General features: G+C 37.6%; 2 protein-coding genes across 3 annotated transcripts; both read right to left on the minus strand.

Moving 5' to 3' along the window:
- Nucleotides 1–934: 934 nt before the first annotated feature.
- On the minus strand, nucleotides 935–10,391 carry faxdc2 (fatty acid hydroxylase domain containing 2). Of its 2 annotated transcripts, none has more exons than XM_034549365.1 (9): nucleotides 10,254–10,391; nucleotides 8,847–8,905; nucleotides 7,098–7,195; nucleotides 6,461–6,564; nucleotides 5,353–5,474; nucleotides 3,592–3,797; nucleotides 2,999–3,104; nucleotides 2,289–2,455; nucleotides 935–1,760 (listed from the first exon to the last, which is right to left on the minus strand). In XM_034549365.1, exons 1-9 carry the CDS (start codon nucleotides 10,276–10,278, stop codon nucleotides 1,604–1,606), a joined length of 1,044 nt encoding a protein of 347 aa, XP_034405256.1. In that variant the 5' UTR covers nucleotides 10,279–10,391; the 3' UTR covers nucleotides 935–1,603. The 2 variants fall into 2 exon arrangements, with proteins under 2 accessions (XP_034405256.1, XP_034405255.1); XM_034549364.1 differs by having other exon boundaries at nucleotides 10,176–10,293.
- A 1,876-nt stretch (nucleotides 10,392–12,267) lies between these two features.
- LOC117742627 (zinc finger protein OZF-like) lies at nucleotides 12,268–15,388 on the minus strand. The gene is made up of 2 exons (XM_034550174.1): nucleotides 15,124–15,388; nucleotides 12,268–13,736 (listed from the first exon to the last, which is right to left on the minus strand). Exons 1-2 carry the CDS (start codon nucleotides 15,191–15,193, stop codon nucleotides 12,406–12,408), a joined length of 1,401 nt encoding a protein of 466 aa, XP_034406065.1. The 5' UTR covers nucleotides 15,194–15,388; the 3' UTR covers nucleotides 12,268–12,405.
- Between the last annotated feature and the right edge of the window lie 230 nt (nucleotides 15,389–15,618).

The raw sequence follows: 15,618 nt of genomic DNA on the forward strand, positions 1-15,618 counted from the left end.
TCCGGTCCTCCACCCCTTTCCCCACTACACTCCTGATTTTCTTTGAGCGTGACAAGCCAAATGTACAATCTCTTTTCTTCCCCTTTCTCCCAATACCGTGGCTAATTTACATGCTATCATCACTCTCCACTACATCCGAATCTCCCCTCTCTGGTCCATTCCCAACACAGCTGCGCCGATCCGCCCTGGCTTCCTTTTCGATCCCCATGTTTCCTCATTTTGAAAACTTCACCTTTTCGCCCTCCACCTGACAGACGCGTCTTTATGACTATCGGGTTCCTACGATTGCCTGGTTGTTTAGTTTTCACCATCCACTTCCTCCTGTTCAAATCAACTGCCGACGACAGCGACCTCCGAACCAGCCTCCCATAAAAAAGGCTTTCGATACAGTGTGTTGATATCTGTGGTGGCTGGGGGGTGGTTAGGCTCAGCTGTGGAGGGGTCTGGGGGCGTGGCTCAGGGAACAGGTGCTGGGAAGAGGGCTAATTGGCCTCAGCTGCAGGGGATCAGGGGTTGTGTCCCCTATATCAGGTGCGATAGAGATGGAGGCACAGCCAGAGAATAAAGTATATTGCCAAACGATAAACCGAAGTGTGCTCATTCCTTGGTGCTGGGGGGGGGGAAACCCGGGTTTGTAGCTAAACGCTAATTTACAACATCTGTCCACAAGAGGCATAGACGAAGCAAGATCTGACAATGGTGCCTCCTCATTGTAAGGTTTAAACGTCAGCAAGATCGTCGAGCGTGATCACGAGCTTTGAGTATGTTTATTTCTCCCTTTGAGAAAGTTGTTGCCTTCCATGGTTGTTTGTTTGTTAATTCGTTGCGCGCGAGTCTTTCTCCGGGGTTTATTTACACCGTTACTCCCCGCCTCCCCTAGACATCAGTCGGGGAACGTAACAGAGATTTAAAAAAAAAAGAACAATAAATCCGCTACATCTCTTAATTACATTTTTATTATTAAACACTCAATATTACAAGACACATTTTTACATTCGAGGAAATAAAAAGTGCTCTTGAACGCGACAGAAAAGTCCGGACGTGCTGTTAACTAAATATTACTTATAAATATGCGTTTAAAAGAATGAAGATCAATGTGCATGCGTTTAAAAGAATGAAGATCAATGTGCATGCGTTTAAAAGAATGAAGATCAATGTGCATGTGTTTCTAAGAGACGCTCCTCACGTTTTAAGCTTTAAGACTCATTAAGAAAAGCAGGTTAACAAGGTGAAATAATAACTTAGCAGGCATGAACCCCTTAAAAACACAAGGTGTTATGGGTAGAGAGAACATGTGGATGGAGGTTATGGCAGCAGAGTGAATTAAAGACAAATTATTTGTTTTCATGTTCATCGACCATCAGATTCGTACATCTTTTACCTTATCAGGAATCTGCATGTGTAATAAAAGTGCAATATTTCTACTTGGGGGGTGGGGGGGGGGATTTAAAAGTGCAGGTGGACTTTCACAGTCGGATACCGATCAACGGGGTCGTCTGGATCACAATGATTACAATCTAATGGTCACTGAAGGTTGGGAACCTTAATCTTCCCACAGCACACCAGCCCAGAATCAAAAAAAGGTCACGGGGGTCACCGGTCATCAAAGGCCCTTCTTGGGCGTGTCGGGGATGCTCTCGTTCAGAGGGGTGAGCCCGGTGAGCAGCGAGTGGCGCTCGTACTGTTTGGTCTCACGGAATTTGGCGTCGGTGCCGTGGAGCCGATCCAGCACGCCGAAGACCCCGAAGCACTGGTTGAACCTGGAGGTGGGAAGCAAGGACGCGTGAGTACAACGGATCCAATTGCGCATGAATGTAACTGGAAAAGAAAAAGTATAAAATGATAACCTAAAAAAAAAAAAAGTCAATCCGTCTTTGCAGTCATTTTCCAATTTATATATATATATATATATATATATTTTTTTTTTTTCAGATTTCACTTTAATTAAATGTTTCAAAGGAACTTGAGATTCTGAACATGTCTTGTGTGTTATAAAGAAAAGCTCAGAGTATAGTATTTAATTAAAAATAAAAGATGAAACATAGAATTATTGTCAATTTATGTTGTTTTTATAGTGTAGATACATGTTGTAGTGTACATATTATGTGCACACATACATGGCCAATAAAGTTGATTCTGATTTCTAGTTATAAAGATTTTACATTTTTATTTATTATTAACTTTCACTTGAATTCTTAAATTATGGGGAAAATGAGATATCGTGGTTCACGAGTCAAATAACATTTTTTAAAAAAGGTACTCTTGGACCCCCGGACAGGTGGACTCACCTGAGGTGGTGGAAGTCGTGGAACTCGGGGGAGGGGAGGAAGGGGAGGTGGTACCCGCAGTGGGAGATGGTGGTGCTGATCAGAGCCAGGGAGTACCACATGCAGGTGGTGGTCAGGTGGGAGCCCAGGAACACCGGCCCCAGAGCCACCGGCAGCATGTTGGAGATCTGAATAATAATAATAATAATGATGACAGTGATGGACTTACAATGCTCGAAGCTTAGGGCAGGAGTCTTCAACATTGTGTGTGTATGTATGTGTGTGTATATATATATATATATATATATATATATATATAAATATATATATATATATATATATATATATATATATATATATATATACACACACACACACATATCATGTATAAACATAACTTGTTATTGTGCATTCAATACTAAGCTATTCAAATAATACACATTTTTATTTTTTATATAAAATATATATAAAAATACAAAACAAATTTTATATATATATATATATATATATATATATATATATAATATTTAAAAATATTCAATATTGCTAATGAAATTTACTTTTTTATTGGTATTTATTTATTCATTTACATTTATCCATTCGCAACAATGTGTTGGTTTCCATGTTAATGTTTGTGTTAATGTGTGGAAAGAAATAATAATAAAAGATATGAAAAATGTTAATCAAAAACATACCATTTTGAATAAATACATAAAAATGGGGCCACTCACCATGTGCTCCAGGGGATGAGCGTAAATGGACACGACTCCGATGGGAGCGGTCCACTCGTGGTGCTGTTTGTGGAAACGCTTGTAGAGGCCGGGGCGGTGGAACAGCCTGATGGGAAGAGGAGGAGGAAGAGGAGGAAGAGGAAGGTACTCGGATACTTTACTTCATTAAAAAGCAGACGTAAAACTGTGTAGAAATACTCGGTTATGAGTAAACGTCATGCATTAAAAATATATTTGAAGTTACGACAAGGAACCTTTCATTTTGGAGATGTTTACGAGCACCAAACATCTGATTTCACTATTATCAATATTTTTCCTCATGAAAATGAAGTACCTCCAAATCGTACTACAGTGTAAATAAATCACTGGTCAATACTTTGGAAGACGTTCGACAGTAAACTATTTTTATTATTATTGGACGAATAGAAACTTCGACCTAATGATGCTAATATGCGAAAGGTCATTACTTTAATTATTTTTACTTTCTGTATCTATTTTCTGGGCCCGATACAAAAAAAGAAATAATAATAATAATGTTTTAGCAATATACAGCAAAATAAAAAAATAAAAAAATAGTCTAGGTGGTTTCCAACCTGTGCGAATAGTAGAAAATAATTTCCTCCAAGATGGTGAAGAAAGCCAGCTCCAGCAGGGCCCGGTGGAAGGTGGGCAGCTCGGGGTCACAGGGGTCCCCCCACAGGGTCATCAGGTAGTAGGCCACCACCACCATGGGCCCCGAGACGAACACCTGGTTGAAGACGACCGTCTTCAACGCATGCCGAAGCTTAGCCGAGTCCACCTGGCAGAAGTCAGGGGGGAGAGGATATGGAGCTCGTAAAAGTAATTTCACATATCGATATACAGCACAATATTGTTTTTTTTTTTTCTGGTACTCCAATAAGTAAATACATAGTTTTCATGGTTAAAGCCAATTTAATGCTTTGTAATTTCCTCATTTGATTAAGAAGAAAACACTTTCAAGTAGAATTATTGAGAAAATGAATCAAATTCATAGTAATAATAGTTTTATTTAACTAAGTTTATTATTAATCAATTTAAAACGACGCAATTGTGTTCCACGATGTCTCGATTTCATACCAATAAAGTTCTATTGAAAGATGTTAAATCCACACACACACACACACACACACACACACACACACACACACACACACACACACACACACACACACACACACACACACACACACACACACACACACACACACACACACACACACACACACACACACACACACACACACTTTTCTTATCTAAAATAAAATGGTACCATCTGCAGATTGACACAAGGGCATATAATAAAAATAACAGAATTCAAGACACGTCGATAGATTGCTTGATTAAAAAGCTTTGAACTCTGAACTTTGAGTCCCGTCGGTCATAAAGAAAAAACAAACAAACGATGACTCACGATGACAGAAATCTCATGTCATCCCATTAAATGTAAGTTATGGACGAAGAAACCTGAACACGTCTCATCGATATCTTGGAAGTTGATCCGTGAACACGAGCTTCCTGTGAACTGCGTTTCTGCTTATAATCTGTGGGAGGTTATCAATAACCTGAGCGACCTTTAGTTATCAATAACCTGAGCGACCTTTAGTGCCTTCGGTCTTTATCTGACAGCGGTTACTCAAACACGGGGAAGAGGACTTTATGCAGTCGGAGAGGTGGACGCGTGTTCGACATGCACATGACAAATATATATATATATATATATATATATATATATATATATATATATATATATATATATAAAAAATAAAAAGAAGTTTTAATTTCTTTTTATTGATCACAAGGTGATCAATCGCATATTAGTAGAGTCCTCGTTTACAACAATAATAATAAGTATTATTATAAATTACTGTATTATATAAATAATATATATAAATATACTAAATAATAAACATTGTGGTAATAAGTGTATGAATAAAATATAAAGATATGGAAAAATATAATATTCAATATCCAATCATTTTGGACAAAGGTTGATTCATGAATTTATTTAAAATTGTATAATGCTATTATATTTGTTCATTTATTCCATGCGTCACTAATTATTATTACTAATATATATATATATATATATATATATATATATATATATATATATATATATATATATATATAAAATAAATATAATTAATTGTGCAGCGACTACTGTTAATCTAAAAGCGTTTTTAAATGATAAATATTAAAGCCTAAATTATTGGGCAATGAATGAATAAATTATATATATATATATATATATATATATATATATATATATATATATATATATATATATATTCATATATATTCGTGGAGGAGATGCCGTCACAGACTCGACCTACCGGGTTGTTCTTGTCCGGCTGGATGCGGTAGCGGGTGATGAAGGAGGGTTTACCGGTGGTGTCCACCAGCAGCAGCAGAGCGTTCGTTACCCAGAAGGCCAGAGTGGGAACCAGCATCGTCCCTGTTGGGAAAACACCAACCGGCTCATTGCATGTTCGGCATTGCGCAATACCGTTTTTTAAATCAGGTAATTGGTAATTTAATAAATAGACATTTGAAGGTAATTAAAATGTTTTACAGACATCAGGCCGACTGCACCTTGAGATTTCTTTATTACCTTCATTCCTTCATCTGCTACACAATAAACAAGATCTATCTTATCGGATGTTGTGTTGGACTAATGTTCCCACAGAGATTACATCTGATTGAAAAATACCTTCTGGACATGAAACAACAACAACAGTAACAACAACAACGGGATGGCGACGTCATAAAAGTCAACGCAAGAGGTCATGAACTGAACAACTGAACAACTAGACAACTGAACAACTAAACAACTAAACAACTAGACAACTAGACAACTAGACAACTAGACAACTGAACAACTAGTCAACTGAACAACTAGTCAACTGAACAACTGAACAACTAGACAACTGAACAACTAAACAACTAATCAACTAGACAACTAGACAACTAGACAACTAGACAACTGAACAACTAGTCAACTGAACAACTAAACAACTAGTCAACTGAACAACTAGTCAACTAAACAACTAGTCAACTGAACAACTAGTCAACTAAACAACTAGTCAACTGAACAACTGGACAACTAGTCAACTAAACAACTAGTCAACTGAACAACTGGACAACTAGTCAACTAAACAACTAGTCAACTGAACAACTAGTCAACTGGACAACTAGTCAACTAAACAACTAGTCAACTGAACAACTAGTCAACTGAACAACTAGTCAACTGGACAACTAGTCAACTGAACAACTAGTCAACTAAACAACTAGTCAACTGAACAACTAGACAACTAAACAACTTGTCAACTGAACAACTAGTCAACTGAACAACTAGTCAACTGAACAAATAAACAACTAGACAACTAGTCAACTAGACAACTAAACATCTAAACAACGTGTTCTTCTTCTTCTTCTTCTTACCCAGGTAGAACAAAGCAGTGTGATGACCCTCTAACGTCACGTGCAGCTTGGTCCACAGGTCCTGCCAGAAATCCCCCGACGCTCCCCAGAATCTCTGCATGTGCCTGGAGGAGGAGGAAGAGGAAGAGGAAGAGGAGGAGGAAGAGGAGCAGGAGGAAGAAGAGGAAGAGGAGGAGGAGCAGGAGGAGGAAGAGGAGCAGGAGGAGGAAGAGGAGTAGGAGGAGGAAGAGGAGCAGGAGGAGGAAGAGAAGTAGGAGGAAAAAGAGTTGTCCAATGTCAAAGTCAAAATACTCATGCCACGCATTGTTTTATTTGCCACCAGCACACACACACACACGGTTAAATTAAAAACAATATTAGGACAATAATTACATTAATGATGTGGCGGCTGAGATCCGCCTAATGAAGCTGGACTAACTGTCCAGAGAACAACTTGATATTATGATGCACTCCCACCTGATAAGACCATTCCTTCTCTGTCCTCACACCTGGTTCCCCTTTCTTATCCTTCCTTTATTATTATTACTGTGCGTTCCCATAGCAACCCGTGACCTTGCGGCCCCGACAGGTTCATTTCGAGACAAGCTTTTTGGCCCGTGGGAGGAGCAACGCAGCGACCCGGGAAGCAGACCCCTACCATGTCAGCGAGTTGCCAAATGCAGCCAAGAGCAAGATCCCAGATCCGATGACGACGGCCGCCTTCTTCACAGAGTCCCACAGCCCCCCGGGACCGTCCTGGTGAGAGCGGAAGAGAGGCCGCATATGGGTTACTCTAAAGGCCGACACAGAAAAGTGCAGAAAAGTCTTGTAGATACGGACCCACACACACACACACACACACACACACACACACACACACACACACACACACACACACACACACACACACACACACACACACACACACACACACACACACACACACACACACACACACACACACACACACACACACACACACACACACACACACACACACACACACACACACACACACACACACACACACACACACACACACACACACACACACACACACACACACGGTTCGTGGGATTGATGCCGAGGTGTACTGGGGTGCAAATTAAGAGCAGAGTGTGTTTTTTCGATCAACTCTATAGAATAAAGTAGAGAAAGAAAGTAGTCCCCAGTAGGCCTTTTAGCCGGCGCCATCTTTATTTGTTTTTAGGGTGGAGCTTAAAACAACCGAATGCTGAAGAAGATATTTAAAAAAAACGTCACGAGCAGAAAACACAGAGAAAAGGGTTAAAGTTGGAAAACCAAAACACATACAAGGCCGACCTGCCAATCACCCTGTAGCCCCGCCCCTATAGCATACTCTGCTTTATGGTTTGACAATGGGAAGTACATGATAATAATCCAATAATGCACTTGTTTGACTTTACATTTGTTGAGTTTAAATACAGTAGGGTTATAATAAAAGAGCAAATATGTGCAGGTATACGCACAAAGGTTTTTTTTGTCAATCTATAAAAACACAATGAAACAACATATATGTGAAACTTTAACGTAAACAGTGTACAATTTATACTGCTTTTCATGTATTTCAGCGCGACGTAAACAGATTTAAACAAATGCATTTTGTCTTGGAGATGATCCGGATACGAGCAGTTTCTTTTATCTCAATGACTAAACGGCTAAATGTTGAAATGTGTGCCAACAAAAAGCTGAATCTGAGCCAACAGACACGGAGGAAACTGGATCAAGTCTACCCAACGTGAATTAATATGCAGACAGGGGGGTTTCTATCCTTATGAGGACATTTTTATGAAGTAAGCAACAGTTTCCGCAAAAAGACACTCAGAGGACGCTTTGGGAATAAAACCCTCCTTAACGGGTCTCATAGTCACGTGCACACAAGCAATTATTTATCAGCCACTGTCTCCTCTACGCATTCACACGGGAGGGAGAACAACATGCAGCCTGAACAGGTCGAGCCAGAACTGAAGAGCAACCGGGCCAACAGGAAAATATCTAAAGTGTCACGGACTGGAACAAAAGCAGGTAGGTGGAACCGGGTGCTTTAAATGCAGAGCACACGTATTATTACGTAATGAGTTAGAGAAAAGGCCCAAAAAAACAACAGCAGGGAGATGGAAGTGAGTCAGGTAAAAGAATAGGGAGAAATCATTAAAAGATTTTAAAAAAAGGCATGTACAAATAAATAAAAGAAATTATACATATATATTATTATAAATACCACAACATCAATAGCACAGAGGTTAAAGGACTGAAAAGATTAATAATATTTGTTCCAAAGTCATAAACATGTCGCCCTCCTCTTGACTGACTGTTCCTGTCAACCTGCGGATCATCAGCTCAGGTATCAACCAATCAGAGGGCAGTAAAGGTGTTGTGTTCTTACCTGTCGGCTGCTGCTGCTGCTGCTGCTGCTGCTGTCTGCTGAGGCAGCTCCCCTCGTGTCTGTCAGCACAACAAGAGGCACCGTTTAGTTTATTGTGCAGGTAGGACAACAGATTCATAGCTGGAGCATATAGCTAAACACATCATCTGTTGTTATTAATAATAATAATAATAATAATAATAAATACATTTCAGCATGCCAGATTTCAAAATCCTCTCAAATTGTAAGATTTTCATACTAAAATGTAATATTTTTAGAGACAAATGGGACACCTGTGCTGTCCCAAAATGACTGACGGCAAAATGTTAAAGATGAAATGTTCTGCTGTTCATTTAATTTAAAAAAATTGAAATATTAAAAAAATAATAGTGTTTATTTCCTTTTTTGTCATATTTTATTTTTCCAAACTTAAAGAATGAATAAAAACTTTACTTTCTTACTTAACGTGTGACAAATCTCCCCGTGTGTGTCTTTGTAAAATTAATAATGAATTAATATTTAACACAGAACATTTATAAAACGCCCGCAAAACACTGAACTTCCACCGATTTAAAGCCGTTGCAGCACCCGGTGCAGCGTTTACAGATTATAGATATAATCCTGTTAGAATCTGTGAGCACTTTCTTTCCAGACACATAATTGTGGATAACAACTTTCCCTTCTGAGCGAGAACATTTATGGAATTTATGCAACAAAAATAACAAAAAGAAGAGATTTTTGTAAATTCTTATATACACAGCTAAGAGTGTAACATCTAGATTATATTAAAGACATCCTCCTTTTCAAAATGGGTTTTGCTTTTTGTTAAATCACTTGTTTATTGTTTGAGCTTCACCGTGCACGAGGTTTACACAATTATTTCTGCTCCAATATTCAACTTGTGAATGACGTGAAAACCACAAAACTCTGAGAAAAGACTTCTGGGAACTGAGAGACGTCTTGGGATCCGGATGACATCACTTTGTTTTTTTTGTTTTTTAATACAAAATAATATATTTGCATATTTAAATATTCTACCATTTAAAACAGAGTATTTTTTTTAAATATCTTAAAACATATAGATTTTTCAAGCACAACAATGGAGGAGTTTTAGCCTTATTGGTTAGTACATGTATGTATTATTTATTATTTTTAGACCATCATAAAACTTCAGCTACAGCTGTGACGAAAATACTCTTTTTAAATGTGTTATTGACTGCCGATTAGATTAAATAGGAGAAAATGAAGATGAAGCTTTCGTGACATTATATCAACTTAACTTCAAGCATGTTGATGACATTTAGGCTTTAAATAATAAATAATAAATAATATTACAATACTAATACACACTCATGGACCGCGCGGTCTCTTCCGGAGGACTTTCGACACACAGCGCCGTGTTTGTGGTCCAATGACCCGCAGACTCACCGCGGACTCCGTTCTCCACCGCCATGTCTCCCCGCGGTCTCTCCGGTGTGCACTGTGCGTCGCTATCAAAACAACCGGGTATTTACAACAGGGAGGAGGGACTTCAGTTCCGCTGACCCCAAGACGTACCCGGAAGTTGTGGAAGCAGCGATAATCGACGTCGCAAGTGTTTTAAAAAGAAAAATTATAGTTAACACATTTCACAAATTTTCAATAATAAACAGCAAAAATGAACAGAAAGGAAAGAAAAATAAAGAAAATAAAGAAATACAAGATAAAATAAAAAATACATATATATAAAAAAATATATATATTTATATATCTAAAAATAAATATACATATTTATATATAAATAAATATATAAATATTTGATTATATATAAATAGAATTTACAAGCCAAATACCTATTTTTTTATATATAAATACATAAATTTATATAAAACAATATATTCATATTTATATATATAAATATATTTATATATAAATACATATATATATATTTATATATGAAGATATATATACATATATGTATATATAAATATATATATAAATATATATTTATTTATATAAATGTATATTTATTTATATTGTCATATATATATTTATATATGAATACATATATATATATATATAAAAAAATATAAATATTTATTTATATTTTTATATATATATATTCATACATATTTATGTATATATAAATATATATATATAAATATATATTTATTTATATACATGTATATTTATTTATATTTTCATATATATATTTATATATATGAATACATATATATATATAAAAAAACAGGTGAACATGTGAAGAGGTGGACAGGTGAACAAGTGAAGAGGTGGACAGGTGAACAGGTGAAGAGGTGGACAGGTGAAAAGGTGAACATGTGAAGAGGTGGACAGGTGAACAACTGAAGAGGTGGACAGGTGGAGAGGTGGACAGGTGAAAAGGTGAACATGTGAAGAGGTGGACAGGTGAACAAGTGAAGAGGTGGACAGGTGGAGAGGTGGACAGGTGAAAAGGTGAAGAAGTGAAGAGGTGAACAAGTGAAGAAGTGAAGAGGTGGACAGGTGAACATGTGAACAAGCCAAATACCTATTTTTTTATATATAAATAAATATATTTATATAAAAAATATATTCATATTTATATATATAAATATATTTATATATATAAATAAATATATATATTTATATATGAAGATATATATACATATATGTATATATAAATATATATTTATTGATATACATAAATGTATATTTATTTATATTTTCATATATTTATTTATATATGAATACATATATATATAAAAAAATATAAATATTTATTTATATTTTTATATATATATTCATACATATTTATATATATATGTATATATAAATATATATTTATTGATATACATAAATGTATATTTATTTATATTTTCATATATTTATTTATATTTTCATATATATATATATGAATACATATATATATAACAAAATATTAATATTTATTTATATTTTTATATATATATTCATACATATTTATATATATATGAATATATATATATATATATTTATATATAAATGTATATTTATTTATTTTTGCAGCACTGCATTCAGTCAAATCAGTGGAACACCTGCTGGACGTGGTGAGGAGCTGCAAAATTATTATGGTATGCATTTCTTACTTTTAATAGTTTGTATTACCTACATTTAATGTGCTGTACTGTAGCTTTGCATTGTGTGTATTGTGTTTTATTCTTACCACATATACTGTTGTATTGTGTCTTTTATTCTGTACTGTTTGCTATTGTTTTATGTTTGTTGTGTCTGTCAAGGGACTACAGATGCAAACTAGCTGTAGCTACAATCTGGTACAGTGCATCAAATGGTGACATTTATGTTTTAACTGTACAGGGTCCCTTTTAAATAAAGATAGAATAATAATATTTAAAGAATCCAAATTTAACACGCTCATAGAATAATGCAAAACTTTTTAGAGGACTGAGAGACAATGTCAAAAAAGGACGAGGCACAGTTTTATGTTTATTTGTGTAAAATCCTCTGTGTCTCCAGGAGTACTTCATGTCTCATCAATACAATTGTGATTTTTTTTTTTTTTAAATCACAAAGAAGAGAGAATCTTTTAGAGAAAACTGAACGACTAATTGTTTTTTCCAGCGTGGACATTTAAATGTCGTTTCAGAGTTTGCGCTCGTCTGAATGTTTTACCACAAACTGAACAACTGAATGGTTTCTCCCCTGTGTGAACAGTTAAGTGTTCTTTTAGACTTTGCTTTATTTTAAATTTTTTACCACACACTAAACAACTGAATGGTTTCTCCCCTGTGTGAACAGTTGAGTGTCGTTTTAGATGGTGCTTTTGTCCGAATGTTTTACCACAAACTAAACAACTGAATGGTTTCTCCCCTGTGTGAACAGTTGAGTGTCGTTTTAGATGTTGCTTTTGTCTGAATGTTTTACCACAAACTAAACAACTGAATGGTTTCTCCCCTGTGTGAACAGTTGAGTGTTCTTTTAGATGTTGCTTTCGTCCGAATGTTTTACCACAAACTGAACAACTGAATGGTTTCTCTCCTGATTTGGATCCAGAGTGTCTCTTCAGATGTCTCTTGTGGTCAAAGCTTCCAGCACATTCAGAGGAGCTGATTGGTGTGTTTCCAGTACCACAGTCCACATCACTTACTGGTACTTCATTGATTTGCAAAGGGTTTAAATGCGACTGAGGTTCCTGAGTCTCCTTCCAATCGTCACTGTCATCAGTCTCACATTCAGAGGATTGTGAAGTCTCAACAGCAGTTTGTTGTAAAGGACTTTCTGGATCCGATCTGGATCTGACTTCCTCTCCACCTGCTTCTGTTTTAAAATGTTCTGCCTCTTTTTTTTTTCTGGACTTTGAGAACTGAGCTTCTTCTTCATCATCTTCGCTCTTCACGGGAGCGAATGAGAACTCAATACCAGCCTTCCCCAGCCCTTGAAGCTGCTCTCCCTCCTGAATGATCCTGAATTCCTCCTGTTCCTCTGTAATGTGTGGGAGCTCTGGGTCCTCTTGTTCCTCTTTAATGTGTGGGGGCTCTGGGTCCTCCTGTTCCTCTGTAATGTGTGGGAGCTCTGGGTCCTCTTGTTCCTCTTTAATGTGTGGGGGCTCTGGGTCCTCCTGTTCCTCTTTAATGTGTGGGGGCTCTGGGTCCTTCTGTTGTTCTTGAATGTGTGGGGGCTCTGGTTCCTCCTGTTCTTCTTTAATGTGTGGGGGCTCTGGGTCCTCCTGTTCTTCTTTAATGTGTGGGGGCTCTGGGTCCTCTTGAATGTGTGGGGGCTCTGGGTCCTTCTGTTGTTCTTTAATGTGTGGGGGCTCTGGGTCCTCCTGTTCTTCTTTAATGTGTGGGGGCTTTGGGTCTTCCTGGTCCAGTCTGGAGCTCCAGTCCTGCTGCTCAGGGGGAACCTCTTGTATAATGACCAACAGCTGCTGGACGTCTGTGGAGAATAATAAAATACATTTATACATCTTGAGAACCTCATATTAAACTCTAATATTCAAGACACTGAGTGAGGACAGAGTTTTGAGGGAGAACCTGAAAAAAACAAAACTCTGAAGTGTAGTACAGTAACAAGTACAATATGCACCTTTGTATTGTATCGTAGTAAAAAGTATGAACGTGTTTTAAATACTGCAGTACACTACATGATAGAACCAGTTCTGGAGGAAGTATTCACATCAGTTTAAAGCGATAAAGAAACAAAGAGAACCCACCAGGGCCCTATTCCTCGTACGTGGTTCAACTAATGTCCCGTTATCCAGCTTAAATTAACCCGATGATTGAATTCAGGCTATCCCGGTTTCTCAAAGGCTGATCTGCGCTCAAACAATCTGGTTAATTCAAACCAGACGTCAGCACTCAGGATAGTTGAACCAGACTTCAGCACTAAAGATAGTTGAACCAGACTTCAGTACTCAGGATAGTTGAACCAGACTTCAGTAATCAGGATAGTTGAACCAGACTTCAGTAATCAGGATAGTTGAACCAGACTTCAGTACTCAGGATAGTTGAACCAGACTTCAGCACTAAAGATAGTTGAACCAGACTTCAGTACTCAGGATAGTTGAACCAGACTTCAGTAATCAGGATAGTTGAACCAGACTTCAGTAATCAGGATAATTGCGTGTGCAACATATCAGACAAGTTAAATGAGTAATGCTGCATTCACATGAATGAATCGGCATACAACGGCTTTCCCGATGTTCTGCATTGCCGACAATGTACAACAATGTACCACAATGTACAACAATGTACCACACTGCATACAGTCTGTGAGACAGTCAATGCAGCGTGTGGTGTTCAATGTACAGCTCCAGACGGTCTGTAAATAAATGATTCCTTGTGGGCAGATAGCACTTGTATAGGAAGTCATCATCACGTGATAAGAACTCTCTCCCTATGAAACGTTAATATAACTAATATCTCTCCTTCATCAATGAGGAAGGGAGCTGCCATTTTCTTCCGGGGGCGTGGCCAGTTTATCCAGCTAGACTGAATGAGCCTGCGCTGGAGCAGGTTACACTTTTTGAATGTGTTGCTATGGTGATTTTGCCAAACTTGCGCCGTGGAATGGAAAAGCCTGATTTATGTAATCTCATCCTGAAAATTATCCAGCTAACTACGTTAGCCAGGTACGAGAAATAGCTCCCTGCTCTTTGTAACCGGACTTCCGGTTTGAAAACGGCGTCCAGTAGTTTCCGGTGCCGCTCGCGCTCCTCTTTTAAACTAGAACGTTCCTTCAAACAGACCAAACATCTCTCCAGTTAGTCGCTGGTTGACTAAACATCTCAGCGTTTGGACTTTAGACACTTTCAATAACTCACGGAAACGTTTCCTCGAGACAAACTCGGGTCCGTCTGCTTCCTGCCGGCACGCTGACGTCATGAGCTCCATCGGACACCGGGAGAAAATCCGGTCGCGAAACGACAAAGAGTCCACTCGGACAGGTTCACGTGGACGTCGTGGATCGACGACGCGACACCGTTTAAGTCTCGAAAAGTCACTGCGGCCGAGTTCCGTCTCCGTCTACTTCCTGGCGGTTACTTTTCTCTGCTGTCAGAGATGAGCCCAGGTGCATGATGGGTAACGGCTGGCCGTCGCCACTTCAGAGCGCTGATTGGCTCTTAGATTTGACAACAAACACAACGTGTTGTAGGAAAATCCTTTATTTTCTGTGTAGTTTTAATACTTAAAGCTGGATTGTTGTCCGTTAGTTTCATGTCGTTCAACGATGTGGGTGTTAATAATAATAATATCAATAATAGTGTGTTGGGTTGTTTATTTAGCATCTGTAAAAAAAGATATTAAGATAAGCATAT

Source organism: Cyclopterus lumpus, chromosome 14, assembly GCF_009769545.1.
Source record: "Cyclopterus lumpus isolate fCycLum1 chromosome 14, fCycLum1.pri, whole genome shotgun sequence".
In the NCBI taxonomy this organism is placed as follows: Eukaryota; Metazoa; Chordata; class Actinopteri; order Perciformes; family Cyclopteridae; genus Cyclopterus; species Cyclopterus lumpus.